The following is a 14,024-nucleotide window of genomic DNA, read 5'->3' as shown; positions in this document are numbered from 1 at the left end:
ACTTTTCAGGGCAGGATCTATGCATTATCAGTACTCTGCACTTCCCTTTGGCTTATTCACTGCTCCTAGAGTCTTCACAAAATGCCTGGTTCCAGACATTGCCTATTGCAGACGGAGAAAGACTCAAATATACAATTACTTGGACAATTACCTGATTCAGGCAGACAGTCAGGAAAAGCTGTTGCAGCACCTGACATTTGTAAAGGACCTTCTAACCTCCCTGGGGTAACACTATCAACAAAAAGAAATCAAAACTAGTCCCCAGTCAAAAGATTGTATTCCTAGGAGCAAACTTGGTCACAACAACCCAGATGGCATTCCTTACTCCTGAAAAACAAGCCTATGTGAGAGGCTACTTCTCTCAAATGGCAACCAGATCCCAACTATCCTCAAGGAAAATCCTGCAGGCTCTAGGGTTCATGGCCTACTGCATTCTACTAATTCCATATACCAGACTGCATATGAGGAAACTTCAGTGGTACATAAAAAGTCTTTGGTGCCAACATTCTCAGGACCTGGAAACTATCATACCTATCATACCTTGTCTCAGGACAGAGTTTCTTTGGTGGGCAGCAGCATGCAACCACAACAAGGGACTTCCCTTTACACAACCACATGCTGCCCAGACCCTAATCACAGATGCATCAGACTGTGCCCGGGGGCACATCTGGACGGCAGGTGCATTCAGGGCCACTGGAGCCCAAACCAAATTCATCTGCATATCAACCAAAAAGAGATGCTAGCTGTTCAGCATGTTCTGACAGCCTTCAGATCCCTACTCTCACCAGGGCCCTTCTAATAAAAAAAAAAAACGACAACAACACAGTGATGTGATACATCAGCAAGCAGGGGGGAACCCACTCTTACCCATTCTGCAGGCTAGCCAAGACCCTGTGGAACATGGCCTTGGCTATGCATATTCACCTGCAAGCTCAATTCCTGCCAGGCAAACAAAACTCTCTGGCAGACAACTTAAGCAGAAATCTCCTAGACCCACACAAGTAGCAATTAGACCTCAACAACTTCAGCCTTCTAACCCAGAAATGGGGTACCCTGATGGTGGACCTATTTGCCTCCACCGACAATCACCAGCTCAGCAAATTCTGCACCAGGGCACCTCACAGCAAGGCCTGGAAAGTGGATGCCCTATCCTTCCAATGGGTAAACCTCTCAATCTATGCATTTCCCCCTCTGCCTCTTCTTACAAGAGTACTACTCAAGATAAGACAGGAAAGACCAAGGGCAATTCTGATTGCCCCAGACTGGCCACACCAACACTGGTTCCCACTAATATGCAGTCTGTCACTGGTGCCACCATGGCACCTACCCAGATCCCAACCCTCCTCACTCAGCAGGAGGGACAGATCTTGCATTCGCAACTGCATACCTTGAACCTTGCTGCCTGGCTTATTCCTTGAATTCTCCTCCAGTGGCCAGCCTAAGCAAGTAGGTGCTGGACATCATTCTTGAAGACAGAAGACCCAGTACAAAGAAATCCTATGCTGATAAGTGGAAAAGGTATTGTTCCTGGATTCACTTTAAAGGAGCGGACTCAGCACAGCTCTCCTTAACTCTCATTCTGGATTACCTAGCAGACCTACTCCACAGAGGCCTATCCTTGTCTTCCATTAAGATCCATGCCTCTGCCATCTCTGCTCATTACAGCATTGAGCCACCTCTCTTCTCTCACCCTCTCATCAAACAGTTCCTGAGAGGGGCTAACAACTTAAGGCCACCAAGAAGAGCCCCCACCTCTGCTTGTGACCTTAACTTTGCGCTGGAAAAACTGATGCTACCCCCCTTTGAGCCCGCAGCATCAGCAGATTTAAAATTCCTCTGTTGGAAAACAGCCTTGCTTCTGGCCATCACTTCAGCTAGAAGAGTGTCTGCACTACAAGCACTTCTGGCTGTGGAACCCTTCATTATTTTTTCATGCTGACAGGGTCTCCATCGGGATTAACCCTACTATTTTGCCTAAAGTAGTGTCCAGTGTGGCTCTCAACTAATCCATTCATTTGCCCACCTTTTTCCCTAATCCTCAAAGTAAGGGGGAAAGGATCCTGCACTCTTTAGACATGCACAGACAGCTCAGATTCTACCTTGATAGGACTAAGCCCTTCAAGAAATCTGACCAGTTACTAGTCAGTTTTGCACCAGGGGTAGGGGGCAAAGCCATATCAAAACAAACCATCTCCAAGTGGATAGCGCACTGTATCCATTTCTGTTACAAACACCATGGGAACCACCCCCTCTGAGGGTCGGAACACGTTCCACTAAGGCAACTTCAACCTCTACAGCATTTCTCAGGAGAGTTCCTACCAGGGACATTCTGGAAGCTGCTACTTGGAGTTCTGTTCACAACTTCACCAAGGATTACCACCTGTCCATCTTTTCCAAATCCAGGGTGGGTTTTGCAACGGCAGTCCTGCAGGGCATACTAGCCAGCCCCAATTCTTCTTGACTGCCTCCACCCATTCTTCAGCTTTGGGAATCAACCCAAGTGTGATGACTGCAACAGTGAAACATGAAGAACATAGTGCAGTTGTGTACACTTACCATAAATATAGAAACATAGTACAGTTGTGTACACTTACCATAAATATAGATGTTCGAGTGTATTCACTGTTGCAGTCCTGGTTTCCCACCCTCCAGCCCCTTGTCTCTCTCTCTTTCTCTCCCTCTCTCTGTCTTTCTCTTACTCACCCCTTACAGGGTTATTGGTATTTACTGGTGGTGTTTTTCCACCATAACTTAGCTCCCTATTTTTTGGCTGCTGACATTTTGGACAAGAAAAACTGATGTAATGGCGTTGGCTGCCTGTTTTTGTAACCCTGACGACCTGACGTCAGTCCTGAAGTGACAGCAGCCAACGCAGAAATACTAAGTCTGTGGTATTCAGGCCGACTGAGGGCTGCCTGCAGGCAGATAACCTAAGTGTGATGACTTCAACAGTGACTACACTCAAACATCTACATTTATGGCAAGTGTACACAACTGTACTTTCTTTAACGTGTACTTCAAAAAGGGTTATTTTTACTGTATTTAACAAAATGGTATCATTCAATAATCCTGAGTTCATTGCAGTCCTTGATGCATGTAGCATTGCTATTATGGTCTACTTCAAAAATAGAAATCTTGCTGCACAAAGCTGTGCTATTGTCACTGTGTACTGCTCAAACAAAAAGGAAGCTAAAATACTGGCACAGTATGTCACAGCTGTTGTAACTCTGATGATGTTCTTCGTATTTCACTGTTGCAGTCATTACATTTGGGTAATCCTGCTGGCAGGTTGCCCTCAGTCGGCTTGAATTCCAAAGTTTTGGGTCCTGCGTCGGTTGCTGTCTCCTCTTCCATGATGTCAGGTCGTCAGGGGTATAAAACATGCAGTCAACGCCATTTTCTTTAGTCTTTCTTGCCGTGCGGTGGCAGAAGCAGAAGCAGTTCGCAAGTGCCGGTCGGCCGACTCCTGAGATTTTCATGTTCGAGTTTCAGACCTGAAGTCTTCGATAAAGCTAAGTACCCCGTTGGGGAAACTTTTTTCTTGCTCCAGACTGATGTCAGAAAAAGTTAATAATTGTATTTCTTGTGGAAAGCAAATACCTCATAAGGACTTTCATTCTTACTGTATTCCTTGCCTAGGCCCTGATCACAACGTTTCTGGTTTGTCGGTTTTGTGCTAGATTTAACCAACGCACTATTAAGCGTCGGTATGATTTTGCTTTAAACTATTTTGGATGCCAGTTTAATTATCCAGAAATGTCGTTGGATAGCCATCCAACTACCGGAGTTCACAAAAAATGCAAAGAAAAAGAGAGAGATAAACAACCGAGGTCCAAAACCGATGATGAAGCTTCTCCTAAGCCATTCGCCAGTTCTCAGTGAGGTGCTTTCGCAGCCCCTGACGCCGTCTACTTTAGAGTCGCAGGCTGCTACCGACTCCCACGTGGAGTTGGCTATGCCGCTGGAAACTCAAGGTATTGGAGCCTTGGACACTATTCCCTCAGATGGGTCCAGAGCCGCTGAGCAGGATCCGGCTTCTGAGGGCGTATTCAGACCTAAACATCTTTACATTAAACCGACTTCAGCTTCAAAGGCAAAGACTAAAGCACCTTCTAAAGCAAAGAAACAAACTCAAGAGCCATGTGCACAGGCCTCTATGCCCAAAAAACAGATGCTGAAAATGGCCGAAGACTTGATTACCTTGATCAGGGGTTTCCATCCCCCTCCTGATAAGAGGCCTAGGCAAGAGACTGACTATGAATCTTTAGATCAGGTTTCTATTTCTTCTGATTCCTCTTCTGATCAGGAATATTCTCTTCCCCCCTATGAGGATTCTGATGCTGAAGAATCTATACCTTTAGCTTCTCCACCAGAGGACTATTCTTTTGGGGAAACCTTGCATACCATGAGGGAGCATTTCCACTGGGAGAGCCAAGATTTTTCAGAATCTAAAAAGAGGCTCAGGGATTTCCTTTTACTACCTCAACACAGGCCTCTAGCCATTCCACCTGTGTTAGACATTGTAGATGATGTGTTTTTGGAGTCTAGTCTGACCCTGACTCTTTACCTCCAGCTCCTGTTAAGCCTGACAGATATTACAGGGTTCCTGACTCTCATAAATTCCTTTTTAAAAACCCTGCTGCAGACCCCGAAACTATTTCACAGGGTCGCAAAGGAGTTAAGGCTTCCGCTGCAAAAAACCCTACCCCCTCTGACAGGGACTTTAGGGCACTGGATAGATGGGGAAAAAAGGTTTAAACATCTGCTACCTTGGCTATAAGGGCCTTAAACTGTCAGTTTCATATGCTCAAATATCAGCAACATGTCATGGCATTGCTTAAACAGAAAATGTTGTTAAACTCTGAATGTGGAGAAAACAAGGAAATGCAGGATTTATTGCATGCAGCTGAACAAGTTGGAAAGCATACTTTGAATGTGGTTTTGATTCTTTGGAGGCCTCCTGCAGGGCCGCAGTTACAGGTTTTGTAATTAGGAGGCATGCTTGGTTAAAGGAACAAAATCTGCCTGATCATGTCAAAGTTAAATTATTAGATGCACTTTTACAGCATGATACTTTGTTTGGTGTTAAGGCAGAAGAGATGTTAAAGAAAATGGAGGACAAAGCTAAATCTATGCAAACTGTCAAAGATTTTTTACAAGTGCAGCCACCTAGGTTTAGTAGACACTGGCCTACAAAAAAATTGGTCATTTCCTGTGTCAGACAGACCTCAAAGGGGTAGATCCAGACGCCCTAGAGGCAGATCCCAGGCACAAGGTTCATACAGGTCAAAGCAATGGGGTGCTTCTACCTCCAAAGTTGGAGAAGACAAATCCCAACCATATAGGAAACAGTCCTAATGACTTCCCCCTGCCTGCACCAAGCACTTATCTCCTGGCAGCACCCTTATTGGGAAAATTAGCACTTTTTTCTCAAAATGGGCACATTATAACCCAGGACAAGTGCGTTCTAAATATAGTGTCACAAGGCTACAAGTTCCATTTTCATACCCTGCCAAAGGCAAATGGCTGGCCAGATCTGCCAAAAAATCAATGGGCAGAGGCGCAAAAACAAGTCTCATCCCTCATGGACATGGGGGCCATTCAGCAAGTACCAGAGCAAGAGCAGGGACAAGGATTTTACTCAAGACTGTTCTTGGTACCCAGAAAGGACAAGGCCCGGAGACCAATACCGGACCTATCTATTCTGAACACATTCCTGGATGTACCAAAATTCAAAATGTTGACTTTGCAGCAGCTTCTGCCCATGATTGGCAAGAATGCTTGGCTTGTGACTTTAGAACTAAAAGAGGCATATCTGCTTGTCCCAATCAGACAATCATACAGAAGATACCTCAAATTCAAGGCTGGCTCAATGCATTACCAATTCTCTGCACTGCCCTTTGGCTTATCTACTGTGCCCAGGGTCTTCACAAAGTGCCTGGCACCAGTAATTGCATTCTGCAGACAAAGAGGAATACAAATATATCCTTACTTGGATTACTGTCTAATTCAAGCAGAGAACAAGGACATTCTTCTACAGCATCTGGAGTTTGTGAAAAGACTTCTAACATGTCTAGGTTACACAGTCAACGAACATAAATCAAAACTAGTACCCTCTCAAGAGATAATATTCCTGGGTGCAAGCTTAAATACAACTGCCCAATGCAATACAGAGCCAGACAAACAAAAGCAACTGACTACCTATTTCAAAATGCTGACAACAAAGGCCCAGTTATCTGCAAGAAAAATTCTGCAGGCTTTGGGCTTCATGGCATCCTGCATCCTACTAATTCCATATGCAAGACTGTATATGAGGAAACTTCAATGGTACCTAAAAAGTGTTTGGACTCAACATTGCCACAGCCTGGAAACAATGATTACTCTCATTCCCTGCCTGCAACAGGAGTTTTGATGATGGGCGAAGACTTGTCATCAGAGCAAGGGACTGCCATTCACATTACCCCCAGCCAGGCAGACAGTAACAGCGAATGCATCAGATTATGCCTGGGGGGCCCACATGGCAGGAAGATGCATTCAGGGCACATGGTCCTCAAACCAAATGCATCTGCATATCAATCAAAAAGAGATGCTAGCTGTTCAAAATGCCCTGACAGCCTTCAAGGACCTACTTCAGACAACACCCACGGCCATGTGGTATATAAACAAGCAGGGGGCACACATTCTTACCCCCTTTGCAGACTAACCATGACTTTGTGGGACACAGCATTGACTTACCAAGTACATCTGCAGGCACAATTCCTGCCAGGAAAGGAAAACACTCTGGCAGATGAACTAAGCAGAAACCTCATGGATCCCCACGAGTGGCAGCTGGATCCACAAGTCTTCAGCATGATAACAAGGAAATGGGGATGACCGGACATAAATGTATTTGCCTCCCCTCACAACTACCAACTAAAAAGATTTTGCACAAGGACTTATCACAGACAAGCATTGAAAGTGGACGCCTTATCTTTCAGCTGGAAAAACCTGTCAGTATATGCCTTTCCTCTACTGCCTCTCCTCCCCAAGGTACTCCTAAAGGTCAGACAGTAGAAGCCAAAGATGATACTGATTGCCCCAGACTGGCCACGCCAACACTGGTATCCAATCCTAAGGAACTTGTCTCAATGCCCATCTTGGAGCTTACCTCAAATACCTCATCTACTGTCCCAGCAAAACAATCAGATCCTGCACAGCCAACTCAGTACTTTAAACCTGGCAGCATGGCGGATAATATAGTCATATAAAACACACCTCTCAGTAAAGCTGTGATGGATGTCATTTTGGAAGCCAGAAGGCCTAGTACTAGAAAATCTTATGCTGGGAAATGGAAGAGATTCTGTGCTTGGAACCAGGCACAAGGAACTGATACAGCTGTACCAAATATTCCAGAGATTTTGCAATACTTAACTGAGATGCTGGACAAAGGCCTTTCTTTTTCATCAATTAAAATTAATGCCTCTGCTATTTCGGCTCATTACAATACAGAGCCACCAATCTTTTCTCATCCTTTATTAAAGCAGTACCTCAGAGGAGCCAACAATTTAAGGCCCCCAAGGAGATCACCAATACCTGCATGGGACCTCAGCTATGTCATGGAAAAACTCACCCTGCCTCCTTTTGAGCCAGCTGCGATTGCTGATATAAAGTTTTTATCTCGGAAAACAGCTCTGATCCTAGAAATAACTTCTGCAAGATGAATTTCAGCGCTACAGGCACTCATGGCTGTGGAACCTTTTATCTTTTTTTATCCAGGCAGGGTCTCACTGAGGACAAACCCAACATTTATGCCTAAGGTGGTGTCCTGTGTGGCTCTTAACCAAACTATTAATCTGCCAACTTTTTATCCAAATCTACAGAACAAGGGGGAGAGAATTCTGCATTCTTTGGATGTACACAGACAGCTTAGATTCTACTTGGACAGAACCAAAGATTTCAGGAAGACAAAGCAATTACTAGTGGCATATGCTGCAGGATCACAAGGAAAGGCTATCTCAAAGCAGAATATTTCAAAGTAGATAGGCCACTGCATTTGTTTCTGCTGTTTACAACATGGCAAGCCAGTGCCTAAGGGCATTAGGCCACATTCCACCAGAGCTGCAGCCACTTCAGCAGCCTTTCTCAGGGGGATACCAACCAAAGACATTTTAGAGGCTGCTACTTGGAGTTCAGTGCACACCTTTACAAAGCACTATCATCTGCCACTCTACTCTAAATCCAGGGCAGGCTTTGCCACTGCAGTTCTGCAGGGCCTCCTAGCTGCTCCTAATGCTGTTTAGCTCCAGCCTCCCAACCATAGCTTTGGGACTCTACCCAAATGTAATGATTGCAACAGTGAAACGCAAAGAACATAGTACAGTTGTGTACACTCACCATAAATGTAGATGTTCGAGTGTATTCACTGTTGCAGTCCAGGTTACCCACCCGCCATCCCCCTGTCATTCTGGAGTTTATCTTTCCTTCTCTATTTTCTACAACCTATGTGGTGTATTTGCTTGTAGATGAAGGTAAAGTTTATATTGATGCATGTATGTATATATATATATATATATATATATATATATCTTTTTTTGCTACCTTTTTGGGGGCACCTGACATCTGGGGCAAGAAAAACTAAAGAAAATGGTGTCGGCTGCATGTTTTATACCCCTGACGACCTGACGTCATGGAAGAGGAGACAGCAACCGACGCAGGACCCAAGACTTTGGAATTCAGGCCGGCATTACTCAAATGTAATGACTGCAACAGTGACTATACTCTTTAACATCTACATTTATGGTAAGTGTACACAGCTCTACTTTTCCGGGCTGTTTTCCATATCATTATAAAATTTAATTTAGAATATCACAGCTTCAGTTGAAAAGTGCTACACTGCTTTCTAGAATTATTTTAAAATACTGAATATTATTTGTCAGTATTAAGTGCATTGTAAAATGTTAAAGCTGTTATCTGTATCCTGTTCCCCCAGGTCACAACTTCATCATGTACATCTGCTGCTGTTCCTCCATATGTTGTTTTTTTCACAAACTGTCAGATTTGTGTTTGCCAACAGCTGCTGGTTTCCAAGATCTATTAAAGTCTGGAGGTGTACTTGCTAATGACAGACAGACAACTGTCAAGCTTAAGTGCTGTTCCTGCTTTGTTCATAACAGCTTGTAAGAGCTGACATACATTGAGAATGATCCCATCATGTCAGTATTGGCTGTCAAACTTTGTATTGGCTACTTTGATAGCTCCTAGGGTGCTCTGTGTACTGTATTCCTTTTTCGTGTTCTGTTATATATATTAGCAGCTGGATAGCATGCCTTCAGTCAAGGTTTGGAGAATGTCTGTGTGCCAACTATTTTATACATGTACTCATACTGCATGGCAGCTGCTGTTCCCTGTATTTGTCCTGCCACTTGCAGTCTTCTCAAAAGAATAGCACTGGGTGTGACTGATGTGTGAATGCAGTGGCACAACTCTACTCTGAAAAGTACTACAGTACCAAATCTTGCTTTATAGCAGTATTTTAATACAGCATATACACCTGATGAAATGTTTGTGTTCTCCCAAAAAGGAATGTGGCAGGGAACACTGTCTTCAGTTCCCCATCCCCATTTTGTCCTGTCACAGCAGAGCAGAGAGATGCTTATATTTACTGGACCCAGCTGTACAGCTTTACCTTTATCCTGCACGGTTCACCTGTTGTGCTGTACTGCTCTGCCAACACATTTTGATGGTTGTTAGCATTTTACACTTATTTAGACAGTGGAATGATTGTATACATTTAACAGAAAGTTCCAGGCATACTTACATTTCTGCATACCAAATTAATGGTTTTGTAGAGCTTTAACACAGAGAAACATTTGAATTGTAAGGAATTATTTGTTCTATGACAGATGTGTCCTATTATCTTATTAAATTAAAGTGTATTCTATTTTCCAGGTTATATCAACATGTCTTTGGCCCTCAATGCAACAGGAAGAAACATCTTGTACTCATGTGAATGGCCACTTTACATGTGGCCTTTTCAGCAAGTATGTACCTTGAAATATTTCCTAACTGTATGTGTAAGTCAGCGGATTCCTGTGTATTGCATGCTAAGAGCTGCTAAAGTTAAATATTGAGTAACTTCAGTAACGAGGAGCAACCTTGTGTTCAATTTGTACTTCAAGAAACATAAAGCTACAGCAGTCAGGTTAATGTTTCTGAAAGATAAAAAAGTATTTATAAAGACTACAAAATAAGTATCACTGCAGTAGTTGAAATTATTTTCCAGTTGGCTACAACAATGTCAGCTGGAGATGTGATCTTACTGAATATAGTTGCAGCTGAAGCTATGTCATAGAGTGTACATATTATTTCTGGGCAGGTAGTTCATTAAAGTGTAGTTGGATTTCAACCTGTCACCTTGGTAACTGTAGATGCCCTGACTGAAATCACTGTTTCAGTATTCCTGACAAATGAGTTATCACCACTGATGTCCAGCTGATTTACTAAAGCTATGCCTTCCCTAGTTTGTACACCCAACGCATGGCCTAAGCTAGTATGCATTGGGATATAAAGACGGATGTATGAGTGTAGATCCTCAGACTATCTCACCACCAGCCTGAACGTAGGTCATGCATCTGTCACACTGTTTGCTGCATGGTCATTGGTGCCTTTGCTTTGTTTGTTTTATCCAGATAAGTGCCCCATTAGGAAACCTTCCTTTTTACCTTATGATTTTTTGTTTGAAAGTTGTAGATGTCAGCCAGGAGGGTAAGTATGAGTGCCACAGGCAGATCCTATACAAGGACTTGCATGCCAAGAGTCTTTTTTGCCTAGGCTCAGAACAGGATCAGAAATCCTGTTCTGTCTGTCTTTCATTCCAAAACTTCTTAGGTCTAGGCTCTCTACTCTGAACACCTTTCTCAAGACCCAGCATTTTAATCATCTGTCCCCGTCCAAGATGGCTGACTCTACATCCCCAGACCTCTATCTTCCGCTAAAGAAAAAAACCTCAGTGGCTTTGAATGGATCAGCAGTTCAGTGTTTCTGACTTTGGCATACCTGCTGAGGTTACAGAATCTGTTGTACATCAGACTACTATTCAGTTGCATGATACTAAGACCCCGCTGGAGGCCAATATGGCTCCTGAGGTCTTGCAGACTGCCAGTATGTCTGAGGAAATGCTCATAATCATTTCAGATGGACCGCACAGCATCCCACAAATATTAGTTAAGGAAGAGATCCCAGGCTCTCTAAAAGAAGTCAGGCAGGGTTCTGAACCTCCACGCCTCATCCAGGCAGATGTAACACCTAAGAAGAAAAAAAAGGAAGACTAAATATGTGACCATTCTGTAGAGTATTCCTCTTAGATGCATTATCTAGGGCAAATTTCCTCAAGTGAAGGGGACTCCCTTTCACCTGATTCACCTTTGGGAAGACTATACAGAGTATGATGAACAGTTCACTCATAGCCACATACATCTGTTCTCAGGACAGTGTGCTAACAGACTGCTTAAGGTGCCCCCTGGAGGACCTCCACAGGTGGACTCCAAACAAGAAGGTCTTCTGCAGCATCACACTTCAGGATGACACCACGCAGACAGACCTCCTTGCTTCACCAAACAACCATTAGCTCTCCCTGTTCTGCACCAGGGACTCTTGCCCAGAGCCTGGAAAACAGATGCCTTCTCTTTTCAGTGGGCAGGGAGATTCCTTTATGTCTTTCCTTCTCTGCCTCTTCCAAAAATACTACTCAAGCCATAAACGGAAACACCCAGAGTCCTATTATTGGCTCCATTTTGATTGAGGCAACATTGGTTCCCCTATTGTTTCACCTGGTGAAGGGAAATTGCAGGAGAATTCCTCTACAGTTGGACCTTATAACTCAGAAGAAAGGCTTACTGCTCAACCTGAATCTTCTGTATCTCAGCCTGACCCTATGGATGATAGAATTTTTATACCTCCTTTGCTTGAAGAGATTGTACAAGTCTTACAAGAGGCTGGGAGACCCATTACTAGAAAATCTTAACACTGCAAAGTGAAAGCGCTTCTCTTTCTTGTGTTGCAAACAGAGTCAAGACCCACTTGTACCAGTAGCAAACCACCCCTCCTTCCTTCCTCCTTCAGCACTTTGACTCACCCATTTGTCAGGAATATTGCAACACTGATTTCAGCCAGGATATATGGTAAGTTCTTTCACAACTTCACTAACAGTAGCTGTCCTACTGCAGTGTTGCAGCATTCCATCTCACCCTGCATCTCCTCCTTCCTATTTCACTCTCCCTTTTGCTCTCTCCATTGCTTTTTTACATGGGCACAGGGGAGTTTTCTTATCAATTTGGGGTATACCCCTAATAGCTGACCAGTCTTCTCTTTCAGTAGTCTTCAGGTCACTGGCTTGGAGATAGTGTGAGAATCCATGGTCATAGCATAACTAATTTTTCAGGAATATTGCAACAGTGATCAGTAGGGCATCTACTGTTATGATAGGTTCTTACACAACTGTGCTTTCAGAAACTGACTGAATTATTAGTGACCCTACTGAGAAAAAGACTGAATTTCTGTAAAAGCTATCTCATGAGTTGAGAAGAGACTGGACCTAAGAGGGGACCCTTCTTGAAAGCTGACATTCCTGTCTGTAAATCTGCTGTAGTCTATTTATCTTGTTTGCCCAGCCCTTAAAATTGGTGACCTTAGGAATGAAGTACAAAATCAGCTATGTATCTGCCAGAGCCACCACTACGGCACCTGGTGAAGTAACAAAGAGGCAAACACAGTATGCAATCTGGTGTATATGCCCAGTCCATGTATGTGCAGTATGTGTGATGCATTATATGGAGAGACATTTCATTCAGCAGATGTCCATAATTAACAAAATTGCTGAACGTCATCTCCAGTCTATGGGTGTGTGTTACCATGAATGCAAGTTTACAATTGTTATACAACAAAAGACAATGAGGCCAACCCAGGTGTGCAGGAGTGACATACATCCAGAAAGCATCAAATGTTGGTGGAAAAATGAAAGCAGTTAAAAAGGAAATCTTGTGTTTAGAGTGGCAGAGTAGGTGGTTTTAGAAAAGCAATGTTGTTAAAAAATTAACTAAAAGAGCTTATGGGTAACAAACTTAACCTGTACCTTATAAAAATACCTGCTTAGTTTGGTTGTGGAAACAATTAATTAATGAGAATACAGTATGATTATTTAATAGCGGTGTGTATATTTGCAAGGCAGAAATTAGGGAATTGGAACAACAGCAACAAGCAAGCAAGATATTAATGGTCAGATATGACACCGCTTTGTAAACATTGAATTTATGTGTGTTAAAAACAGTTGTTACCTTTCAGGGGAGACTCTAATAAAACTGTATAATGAACTTACATGTACTGGCCAGTGAACCAAAATAGCAGTATTAAGTAGATGTTCTTCGTGTTTCACTGTTGCAGTCATCACATTTGGGATATCCCTGCCAGGGTAGCCCTCAGTCAGCCTGAATACCAGAGGCTTAGTATTTCTGCGTCGGTTGCTGTCGCTTCATGACTGACGTCAGGTCGTTAGTGGTATAAAAACAGGCAGCCGACACCATTACATCAGTCTTTCTTGCCAAGGAGCCTGAAGCAGAAGCAGTTCACACGAGTGCCGGTCGGCCGCTACCTGAGTTTTTCATTTCCGAACTGAAGCTGAAGTCTTCTAAAACTAAGTACCTCATTGGAGATCCTTTTTTCTTGCTCTAACCGATGTCAGAAAAAGTTAACAATTGTCTCACCTATGGAAAGCAAATACCACACCGAGATTTTCATTCCTACTGCATCACTTGTTTAGGCCCAGACCACAACATCCCCCGCTGTCACTTTTGTGCTTTGTTCAACGCCAGAACTATACGTCATGGGGACCTTATTGTAGCTAGATATTTTCGCTGTCAGTCCTCGACTTCCAATATGGCTTCGGTAAGTCATCTGACAACCGATCTTCTGAAAAAACGTAAGGATAAAGATAGACAGACTGCACAGGTCCAAAACTGCCGACGACGCTTCCGTTAAGCTAGTCATCAGTT

General features: G+C 43.5%; 1 protein-coding gene across 1 annotated transcript in view; it reads left to right on the top strand.

Annotated features, from left to right (window-relative positions):
* The window catches only part of GLA (galactosidase alpha), a 552,477-nt gene that overhangs the window by 191,072 nt on the left and 347,381 nt on the right, over positions 1-14,024 (top strand). The window contains exon 4 of the mRNA XM_044057125.1: positions 9,928-10,019. Coding sequence (XP_043913060.1) covers positions 9,928-10,019 — 92 coding nt within the window. The remainder of the gene's footprint in view (positions 1-9,927; positions 10,020-14,024) is intronic.

The sequence above is a fragment of the Protopterus annectens genome, chromosome 15.part0 (genome assembly GCF_019279795.1).
Source record: "Protopterus annectens isolate FY-2018-M chromosome 15.part0, PAN1.0, whole genome shotgun sequence".
Lineage (NCBI taxonomy): Eukaryota > Metazoa > Chordata > Ceratodontiformes > Protopteridae > Protopterus > Protopterus annectens.
Note: the sequence above shows the minus strand (reverse complement) of the source record. Positions and strands in the feature narration are given on the sequence as shown.